At 33.7% G+C, this 11,864-nt stretch overlaps 1 protein-coding gene across 8 annotated transcripts in view; it reads left to right on the top strand.

Annotated features, from left to right (window-relative positions):
* LOC133188422 (protein boule-like) overlaps nt 1-11,864 on the top strand; it is a 49,827-nt gene that overhangs the window by 22,857 nt on the left and 15,106 nt on the right. For 3 of the 8 annotated variants that reach the window (XM_061323843.1, XM_061323840.1, XM_061323848.1), the window contains exons 6-9: nt 2,200-2,221; nt 5,210-5,239; nt 8,022-8,146; nt 10,438-10,509. In XM_061323843.1, the coding sequence (XP_061179827.1) occupies nt 2,200-2,221; nt 5,210-5,239; nt 8,022-8,146; nt 10,438-10,509 (249 nt within the window). The remainder of the gene's footprint in view (nt 1-2,199; nt 2,222-5,209; nt 5,240-8,021; nt 8,147-10,437; nt 10,510-11,864) is intronic. The other 5 variants (XM_061323844.1, XM_061323841.1, XM_061323846.1 and 2 more) reach the window with 3 other exon arrangements.

The raw sequence follows: 11,864 nt of genomic DNA, 5'->3' as shown, positions 1-11,864 counted from the left end.
TAAATAATATATTGTCAACTGTACACCTTGGTTCTATTTTTAGATCGTACATACGATTTCACATATAGTTTGTTGCCCTATACAAAATTCTGTCAGAAAATGCACAGAAGCAGACCAGTTGTTCTATTAAATGAAGTAAAGAAAATTTTCTTTAAAAAAAAATAACCTGAGAGAAGAATGATCAAATACTTAATAGCTTCTAAGGAAGAAATTGAAATTATTCAGGTTACGTGTGTACAGCTAAAATACAAACGTATACAACTGGTATAGTATACGCTTCAGAAATGTTCCACAGCAGACAAAATTGAACTTTCTTTTTCTGACGATCGACTCATTGTTAACTGCAATTTAACAGTGAAGTGTGAAATCTGACCTGTTGTTGACAATCTTATACCTGTTAAAATCGCTCATGCATATCGCTTAGCACGTGAATATGATGCAATCGGCGAAGTTTTGAAGCAGATTATACCGAAATAATTTAAAATAATACCTTTCGTTTTACAAATTAAATGCGTCCATTGGGATGCACATTTATTGAAATAATGCGTCCTGAGCAAAATTTATGCGTAATTTACGCAGGACGCACATCAAAATGAATCACTGATTACTCCATGTTGTAAAGAATAAACAACAAGTATTTATTGTTTTTCATATCAATGTCCCCTGTTTTTGCATTTTCATGCTTTCAATTTGTCAAAATGTGTAGACAATATGCTGTTTACACCACAGATCCCGCCATATGACTAATATCTACTTTCGATTTAAGCAGAAGTGAAGCAGAAGTACCGATGATTCGTGTAATGAAACGACGGCATCCTAAAAACCAGACACATGTTAAACTTACAGAACCCAACATTCTTAGTGATGCATCTGGTCAATTGTTACGTAACACAACTGATCTAAAAGTGTTTCAGCACTGTAAATAGTGCTTATGCAGCAATTTTTTTCTACCCATTGGGAAAGGGTCCGGTATCGGTTCAATTGGGAAAATTGCATCGAAGTAGAACAGAGGAGAATTTTCTGTCATTTAAACAAATGAAACGTATTTTGCATTTATTCCAACCTCATTACCTATTACTCCGTGTTTTAAAGAATAAACAACAAGCATTTATTGTTTTTCATATCAATGTCCCCTGTTTTAGCATTTTCATGCTTTCAATTTGTCAAAATGTATGACACTATGCTGTCTACACCACAGGTCCCGCCATATGACTAATCTCTACTTTCAATTTAAGCAGAAGTGAAACAATTAGTCAACTTGTACATGTTTCATATAAAAAGAAATATGATGTCATCGTAGTCTGTTTCTTGGAAGTTGAATTGGGAATTTTTAGTCTCAGAATTGGTAAAAAATTAATGTTTTTTGGCATTGGAAATGGTACCGTTTATCGGTACCAGTTATATAAGGAAAAAACGCTGTTATGATTTTATTAAACATTGTCAAATTTATCAGTCTTTGGTTTATCCACACTAAATAAAATCTGCAAATCTTGCTGCATCCAAGTTCCGAGGTTGAGGGAGCCAGCTTTTATAGCATTATTGATCGAGTTCTAGCATGGAAAAACCTTCAAAAACCCCCATTTTGTACCATGAAAGTATTACAGTCATTCCCTTATGAATTTGCATTGAATTCAATGCCATCACGATTCTTAATCTCAACACCTTATCCTGTTAACTCGATGACCATATTTGTGATTTTTAATTAGGCTGATAGTCTGGATCATCTTGATGTTTGTCAAACATTTTACTGATTTCTAAAATACAGTCAAAATGCGGTCGGGAATTCGGGATTTTTTTTTTTTTGGCACCACATGAGCGCATGAGAGAAATTTTATTTTATTCATTTGAGGATAAAAATGGGTAATGCACATTGTTGAATGAGATGCTGGTGGGCCTGAGAACCAAGTTATTAATTTTTTTAGGCCTAAGAAATGTTTCAGACAGGTAGCCTTGAAAAATCTAACTGGTTTGATTAAGGGAAGTGGTTTTCATTAGAAATAAAGGAGGAAATATTCAATGGATGTAAACATAAAATGATAGGGGTTTCATTCATATATATATGTCAGGAGAAGTTAGATTTAGTTGAGCATTGTGGCCACTTGCTCTCTTATTGTGAAAATGTTCATTAGTTAACAAATTGAATATTTTTAAATTCATAAACCTTTTACATTTTTGAGTGTAGTTCTTTTTTACTTTCAGCAGGTGTTGCCGAGAGCATATGGTAAGTTTAAAATTCTCAAGATACAAGCACTTTCGTAAGAGCCTGTATATTTAAGGCTGTGTAATATTAGTGTCAATAGAAGGTTTAGATTAAGTATATAATTGTTAGACCATGATATTCATAGATTTCAACCAGGATTGGCAAATTAGTTATTCAGAAATTGCTTTACAGGACTTCATTCTGTATATGCTCAGTATTGGCATAATCACTGGTCCTCGATCTGCAGGAACAGGTATCCATCATGTGCACTTCAGTATCACACCTGTTATTTTGAAGTTTAATGTACATAAAACATTTTTGAACCAAAAGAAATAAAATTACTTTTTTCCCATTCAGGTTTTATGAATATGATACCTTATAGTTAATGAGAAACATTAATTTTTATGCCCCCGTATTGAAGATTCGGGGGTATGTAGTTTTTCCCTGTCCGTCCGTCTGTCTGTTTGTTTGTCCTCAAAAACTTTAACCTTGCCCATAACTTTTGATTGGTTGGAAGTATGGCTTTCTTATTTCACATGTGTATTCCATGTGACAAGACCTTTCTTTGGGTACCACCATATTTGACCTTTTGACCTTGACCTTGGAGTTTGACCCAGTTTTGCAAAATTTTACCAAACTTTAACCTTGGCCATAACTTTTGAACAATTGGTGCTAGGGCTTTCATACTTCGCAAGAGTAATCCTTGTGACAAGACCTTCCTTTGAATACCAACAACTTTCACCTTTTGACCTTGACCTTGGAGTTTGACCTACTTTTGAAAAACTTTAACCTTGGCCATAACTTTTGAACAGTTGGTGCTAGTGCTTTCATACTTCACATGTGTAATCCTTGTGACAAGACCTTTTTTTGTATACCAACAACTTTGACCCTTTGACCTTGACCTTGGAGTTTGATCTACTTTTGGAAAACTTTAACTTTTGCCATAACTTTTGAAGGTTTGGTGCAAGGGCTTTCATACTTCACATATGTAATCCTTGTGACAAGACCTTTCTTCAGATACCAACAACTTTGACCTTGACCTTTGAGTTTGACCTATTTTTGGAAAACTTTAACCTTGGTCACAACTTTTGAAGGATTGGTACTTCAGCTTCATATTTCACCTGTGTATTTCTTGGGAGAAGGCCTTTCCTTGGGCACCATTAATTTTGACCATTTGACCTTGACCTTGTTGCACCACTTGCAAATGCTTCTTTTTTAATATAACTGTTGAAATACATGTGAAAACTGCCTCAACGATCCACAAGCAAATTTAGATTTTTGTAATAAGATGTATACAAATCATTTCGTGATATTAAGTACTCCCATAAAATATATAAGAAATAAGGCAAAAGTAAAAGGAAATTTGATTTGTAGCTTTGACAATTGATCAAGGTATGATGTACCACTGGTGTGATTTAAACAGGAGGTAAACAGTATCTGAGTATTTGGCATACAACATAAACATGGAAAAATCTCTGTATGCTGTACAGACAAAGTACTTTACTGTCAAACAAGGAAAATTTTGTAATATTGAGAAATGTACTAGCAGAGGCCAATCTTACAAGGGGCATACGACTCTTTTTAAAGAATAGAAGCTTTTTGGTTAGAAGTACAGAAAAATATTTTGAGGAGATATGGGGAGGGGGGGGGGGGTGTTTTCAGCACATGATCTCAGCTGGTAAAGGTGTTCTGCGTGTTGAGGTGTTGTTGACTTTTTCAGATTGACCAGTGTGAGGTAGATACAGCCTTGTTGTTCGGCCTGTCAACATGTTCCATGTTTACTGTTCAGTATTTTGGCACTATTGTTATTTCAGCATGACAGGTGCACATGCAGGACCAAGTTCTATAAATAGAGTTTTAGTGTTTAATGTATGGGTTTTCCCCCAGAGTTGCAAAATTGAATACAGCATCCAAAATTGACTCCCAAAATTTCCAAATCTCCAGGATATCTGATGTTCAAAAAAAAAGTGTCAATTTAAAAAATTGTTTACGTAGAGTTACAGTGTATTTATTCATTGTAACACTTGTATTGTTAAAAAAAAATTTCAAATGTACAATGTAATTTATGTAGAGTTTAGATGTGAAATAAGTTCAATGTTCTTTGGGGGAAATTCTTTGTAGTTGTTGATAACGATGGTTTACCTTCGTAATATAAAATTCTGTGCATTTTTCAGTTGGACTACATGGCATTGATAATTCCTGTCCTTGTTTCAGAACTTAACTGTACAATTACTTGAAAATAATACAGAGCATGTTGCAGTCTTTCTCAAAATACATTTTGTTGGTCGGATTGCGAAGCAAAGTCTGGATTTTAGGTTGTAATGGTGATGTTTTGTTCAACTGTTACCTACAATCAGAGTATGATTGTCAATCTTAAAAACTAAGTAATCGAAGAGGAGTTTGTTTGAAGTTAATTTTGACTTGAGATAGGTGTGAAACATCCTTGTTGAGGATGACCAAAGATAACTTGCAAATTGAAAGAAGAAGAAAATGATCTTGATACAGCAGAGCTTGACCTAAGCCTTCACCTTCGACAGTGAAAATGAGATATTTGATGAGTTTAAAACCACTGTTGGGAAACATTTTATAATAATCCTCTTTGAATTTCATGTACATGAATACAAAATGGATAAAGCATTTTTTAATACAATAGTGTATGTTTGAGTTTTCTGTTTAAATTAGTTTAAAAATAAGAAACTGCAGGGGAATATATTTCTGTATCTATTTTCCCCATCTATAGAGCAAACAATTTAGAACTGGTCATAAATAAGATTATTTATCCAACTGTAAATACTTCGCAATCCGGCCATATTGTCTTTAGCAATTTCTTGTTCTAATTTTTTGTGAACTTTGATATTGTTAGATTTTTGATTCATAATGCTCTAGTACTAGTTTCCAAATCTGTTGGGGATTGAAAAGTTCTTGGTAAATGAAATTCTGTATTTGACAAAGACTGTTTAAACAGTAGCCACATGACTAATAATACATTGTTAAGAATGTTTGTTTCAGGCGTTGATTCGCTGACAACGGATACATTAGGTACAGATTTATTTATATGACTAAGTGCATGGTCTGATCAGTATGTCTTTAACAATTGAAGTTGCACAATGATGATCAGTTTGCATACAAAGGTCTTGAGCTTCATCTGTGTTTAAGGAGCATGTCCAATTTACCAGAATCATCCTGATGAATGTGATGTTTGCATGTCCTGTAGTTATAAATGATTGCTAAGTACATTCTCTTTATGTTTTTTTTTTAATACATCTATACTTCTAAAGTCTTATTATGTTTGCAGTGCTCATTAATCCAAGTGTCAGAAATAGGGGGTTTTCCTTGCAGAAATTAATGGAATAGCTCTTGTCATGGAAGAATGATTTTTAGCTTACCGTGACAATAAATTTATAGAGTTTATACAGTCAGCATCCCTGTCCCTGTTTAAATTTTATTTTGGTTTTGGGAGCAGATTCCATTCCAGAGTAACTGGTGACCAAACATCCATTTTCAAGATGAGTGACCAAGTTCAATTTATGGAACAGGTCCATTCCCAAGTAACTTTGAGTCTTAGGGTGACTAAACTTGCATGAATAATTCATCTAGGGATGTACACTACCACATTTGCTTCAGGTGCTGGATTTGACTTACATTTTTCAGATGATTGACCAGGTGAAAGGGTTTGGAGCAAGTTCATTCCACTTTCCTAACTCATTTTCCTTAAGATTTGTGACTCTCCTTCCCATTTTAAGAGAAGTCTATGTTTCCTAAAAGGGGGGGGGGGGGTCAACCCCAAGGTTATTTTTCATTACTTTTACATAAAATTTTTTAACAGGGGTTGGGTTCTGGACCACTCTTCCCCTCTAGAACTGCACATGTAATTAATTGACAGTTCAAAACACATTTGCTATGGAAGCAAGATGGCACTTAGCTGTGGGGAGGGGGGGGGGGCATAACAAAGATTATTTAATTTAATTGGAAAGACATACCTAAAAAGGTGGCGTTTTGTAAAAATGGGGATAATTCAAGAATGACTGTAATAAAGGAGATGGGCGAACATAGCGAGCAGAAAGCCTATAGCTTCAGATATATAAAAATTCGTGCTCAGTTTGTGAATTTGATATTTAGAGTAAAGTTCTCATTATTGAAATTTATGAAATTGTGATAAACAAAACTTTTCTGAGGAAAATTTTCTCGTCAAAATTTATTCTTTTATTAAAAAAATTAATGTAGTATTCATGGGGTTGGAACCCTTGCAATAAAAATCCTGAGTATCATTTTCTTTCGAGACTAGCACGCTAACCACTTGACTACACAAGTCCTGACGAACAGTGGCATTTAAATCATGCTTGTGATATGACCCTTGACTTAATGGACTTCAATTATTTCTCAAAAAGATGCTAATGTTATGTCATAAAAGTATATTTTTAAGGTATAGTGGGTCATTGCTCCATATTTTTGGTAACCAAAAAATGTATATTTTTATGCAAACTTTGAGGATTTACTTTCAAAAAGGTGGAGCGAAGACCCACTCATATCGAAAAATAGTATTATAGTATGAGAAAATGACTCTTTTTGCCCGCTTCAGTGTGTGTCTATTTTTTCACAGGCAAATAATTTCAATCTTTGAGGGATTTTTGCAAATTGTAGAGATTTTACATAAAGTATATTTTAATGTTAGATGAAATATCAAGGAAAATTTTGATATAATTGAAATTTAATTTTTCATCTTCATGTTTGTCACACTATAGGCTTATCGCTCGTCATGTTCACCCATCTCCTTTCAAGGCCTTTTTTTTTTTTTTTCAGGAACTCGAGTTAAGTATTTTGTGAACAAAAGTCAAGTTGTCAAGAATTACTGGAACCCCCCCTCCCCCCCCCCCCCCCCCCCCCACACACACACACACATACACACAAAGAATCTTAAATGATTCCAGTTTACCTTCAACCAGAATGAGTATGTAGGATCATTGTTGCATATATATGACAAGAACAGCTGATCTGTCTTTGTTAATTATTGTTCTAGTGCATATCATACGAGTCTTCTATACATGTGTACTGAAGTTTGTTGTATTGTAAGTGATGTGGTGTCTGGCTGTTTGCATGTTAACAGATAAGTCTGGAGTATTGTTATACAAAGTCTCTGGATTACTCTGCTATACAAGTGCCAGTTTTTGTTGTCTTGATAAAGTGTGATATAGTTTTAATGGATGAAGTGTATGTTGAGTAATATGTACACTAACTTTGTTATAATAAAAAGTCACAGAAAATGGTGATAGGCTGATAACACTGCTTATTAAACAGGTTGATGTGAACTAAATGCACAGCAATGGAATTTTAACAGCACGTTAACTTACCCTTGAACAGGCATCTGTATATTAACAATAAAAGGTTAAGGATCTGAAAAATGGGTTTAAATTTTCCTGGATAATTTTTGCAAAAAAAAATATAAATTTCATTACAATGTCTGTCATGTAAATACAGTACAAGAATTATAAACAAAGAATACTGTATGTGTACTTTAAAAAGCGGGCTTCATATTTTAGCGGCTTTTGCGCAGACAACGATGCGCTTATTCATGAATACTGCTAAGAAATCTTCTATAAATACAATATATGGAACGGACATGTATAGCGCTAATTCATGATTTCCCCAACAACTCCATACCCAGTGATTGTGCTAAATTTTGAATATGCCAATTTATGTACACGTACAGTATATTATACAAGTTCTCACACCTGGAACAAAATTGTGATCATAGAATAGAGTTTTCATTTAAATGAAGAAAATGGTGGTGCATTGAATGTGAATGGTTGTTTTTGGTTTGTAGATGCCTCTATTCCCGCAGGAACAGTTCTGTTAGCCAATGGAGTGCCTTATACATATCAGAATGGGATGGCTATTTTCCATGCCCCAGAGGGAGGTTATCCTGTAGCCCAGCCACAAATCAGTTCTGTACGTTCACAGAAAGCATGAATGACCAGTGTTTTCATTAAAAATGTGATAAGCAACACTACAACAATTAATGATGAAATGAAAGATTTAGATTTGTTTGATTAATGATCCCCATAACACGGTAAGGCCAGAGAAAGATAAATGTAGATTGTAGATAATGTTTATAAATTACAGAGCTCCAGATAAGGTGCGTATTTGCAGAAATATGCATTGATTTTTTCAAAATACGCATTGAAAATTAAAACAGGGTGTACACGTACGCATTAGCAATCATAAATAAGCATTACACTACGAAAGTACTGCGTACATGTACGATGGATTGAATGATACAAGTACTAATTATGTGAATTGAGGTCAGCTCAGTGTTTGAATTTTTGTCAAGATGAAATTTTAATTTATAAGCGTATTCGGAATAACCTAGGCTGATTTCCAGTTCGGGAGAAAGATTTGAATATTAAATACTCGTAATTTGTCTGAAAATATTACAGATTTCCACTGTTCATATAACATCCAAATTTTCGTTCTTGTCGCGTACGTGTCGATGCAGTCGTTTTTCCAGTAACGAATATTTGCCAGTATCGAATATTTTTTAATTTAATTATTCTTGACAAACATAGTGACGGGTTTAAAATTTTCTTACTAGGTAAATACAATAAAATGATGAATGTTCTATCCCTGTGTTGTGTCTTTGTAACATCTGCTTGATTATTTTTCACACCATTTACAATTTGAAACAATGACCCAGATTTGAACACGCGCAAGTGCAAGTCATAGAAAACGAAAGTGTGTGAACAAATGCGTCTAAATCAAACTTTTCAGTGTGCTGTTAATCCAGAATGAATATGTTATCAATATTTAGGATAACTGTAACTAGTTTAAATATTAAAATAAATAATAGTTGACTTTAAAATGAAATTATAACATCCAAACTAACCACGTGTTGTTTTCCTAGTTTCGAATCATGAATTTTCGAAGTTTGAAAAATGTCGTTTTATGGGATGCAAGAACTCGAAAAGCTCACAGAAGTGAAAATACTACCAAAATAAATTACAAGCAAAGGTATTCCATGAAAATTATGTCTTTGAGATGGTTAATTTAATTTTGATAAAGCATATCACGAAAAGTTTATCATAAAATGCAAAATTTTTCATACTGTTTAGTTTTAGAAAAAAAATCATTTAAATCAACAAGTTATGTTAATATACTCTTTGTAGACTTTTCTTGAAGGCATATTTCAACAATAATTTCGACTCGCCGATTTTATTTATTGGGTCAGCAGTAGTAGAGGGCGCTCAATTCGATACTGAAAAATCAATTCAAAACTAGGAAAATAGGGAGATGTTGTAATTGACATCTCTGTGCCTGTACCATTCATATTTCGGGAATTTTGGTACCACTTATTTGAAAAGCATAGAAATACAATTTAAATAACAACCAAGAACATTTGGAACTTCGACCATGTAAGTTGCGTGCAAGACGTAACAACAAACTGATTTGTTACCGGTAAAACGACTGTATTGTCAAAATTCTGCAAAAACATGCATGGTGTCTAATTTATCCTTTATCACTGTTTATTAAACAGTTCTTATATATTTACCATTTTCTGTAGCAATAATATCATCTAAAGTCCACCGACAACCTTTATTAATTGTATGAAAATAAATGCTTTTTTGCTTTCCACATGGCTCCTTTGCTATAAATAGCGCCACACAACTTTTAATGCAAACGGGGAGTAACTCAAAAACTTTTACCTCGATCGATGCTAACAGTTTATATAGCAAAACCTAATATTTTTCATTAACCTAATTGATAAATGCAGAAACTGTCCTTTTTTTACATTCCTCTTTCAAAAACGCTTATTTCGATAACAAGCTGAAAATCACATTGGATGTCAAAAGAGCAATAGATTAACAAAAATACTTTTTGATTATTTTGCTGAAAAGCAAAATCTGCATTGATTTGAAAATCAGGGAGTAAATACACTTTGAGGTAAAAAATTATCTGGAGCTCTGAATTAGATAGAATTTTTATTCAGAACATATCCTATTAAAAAACCTGAAAAATGTCAATGAAAGGAGCTACAGAGTATAAAGTACTCATATCAAGAATATAAAATATACAAAATAGTGTCCCTGGCTCACTTCAGGGCCATAATGAGGGGTTCATATGAGGTAAGTAAGATCAAACTTATTCTTCCGATTATGGGTGTATATTTGTGTGTAATATTTTTTGCAATATAGTGAGGAAATCCAGTGTTGATAGAAAGTGAAAAATGTCATTTCTCACTTCAGGCATCCCTATCAGCAATGATGGTCCCTCAGACTCCAACAATGTACCTAGCTCCTCAGTACACATATCCACCAGTAAGTTGTCAAGCAAACACTTTCTTTTTTAGTTCACCTGAGCTGAAAGCTCAAGTGAGCTTTTCTGAACACATTTTGTCCGTCCCAGAACCACTGGGGCCAATTTCAACCAAACTTGCCACAAAGCATCCTTAGGTGAAGGATATTCAAGTTTGTTCAAATGAAGGGTCATGCCCTCTTTCAAGGGGAGAAAATTAAGAATTAGTGAAAAATTGGAGGCATCTTTTAAAAATTCATCTCAAGAACCACTGGACCAAAAAAGTTAAAACTTATATGAAACCTTCATTACATAATGTACAAATCATTACCCCTTGGGGCAGGATGGGGCCACAACGGGGAATCAAAGTTTTACATAGGAATATATACATGATGTAGGAAAAAGTCTGTACAAGTCTTCTTCTCAAGAACAGCAAACTCATGATTAGTCATGTTGATATGAAAGCATCCTCAGGTATTGTAGATTTAAGTTTGTTCAAATCATAACCCCCTGGAGTAGGGTGGGCCACAATGGTGGTATCGAAGTTTTATGTAGGAAAACATGGGAAAATTCTTTTAAAAATCTCAAGAACAGCAAGCCATGATTAGTCATATCTATATGCAGGGCTCGAGCTGTGATTTGTCATTTGCACCAATTGCGAATTTTTTCCAAAAGTGGCGAAAATGAATTTTTTTTTAATATATATCATACAAAAGTGTGTGTACTCCTGGCTATCTCCTTTGTTTATTCAATGTATACAGATTAGCCCCTTTGTTTATTCAATGCAAGCAGACGTGTGAATTCAGGGTGTGAAAACTCCATGAGACTTACAAAACAATGTACATGTAGGAAATAATGTCTCGCTTGAACGCACACAGCTGACTAGGTAACTCTAGTCTGGAGGTATGGGGATACAAAATTACTTAAAATAATATAAGATGGATTAAACAAGGAAAGACAAAGTGTTTATGGGAGATGCAGTTAGTTAATAAAAGATTTTAATAAATAAAATCTGGATCTATATAGATTGTTTTTAAAACCGAAAGTAGGAAAACATGACGAAAATTGCAGAGCATGGCTGCTAATTTTACCTGATTAAAGTCAAAATAGTGTGTTCATTATACCATAAACTGACAAAGAGTAAAAGAGGTACTGGCTTGGAAACAAAACAATACTTTTGTCAATTACGCTGAATTATTTTCAATTATATAAATTTACATGCATAAACCCAGTGTCCAAGTTGTTAAATTAAGCCAAGTTTTAAACTTGATTTTAATTACTTCTTTTCACAATAAATTGTTGATATGATTAAAATTTTCACTTATTATATTTTTTTTTCATTTTAAAAAGAATGTCATATATCTTTACTAAGTCTGTA

Source organism: Saccostrea echinata, unplaced genomic scaffold (genome assembly GCF_033153115.1).
Source record: "Saccostrea echinata isolate AGI-Se365-2 ecotype Australia unplaced genomic scaffold, CSIRO_AGI_Sech_v1 ptg000016l, whole genome shotgun sequence".
In the NCBI taxonomy this organism is placed as follows: domain Eukaryota; kingdom Metazoa; phylum Mollusca; class Bivalvia; order Ostreida; family Ostreidae; genus Saccostrea; species Saccostrea echinata.
This window is presented reverse-complemented; position numbering and strand designations above follow the sequence as displayed.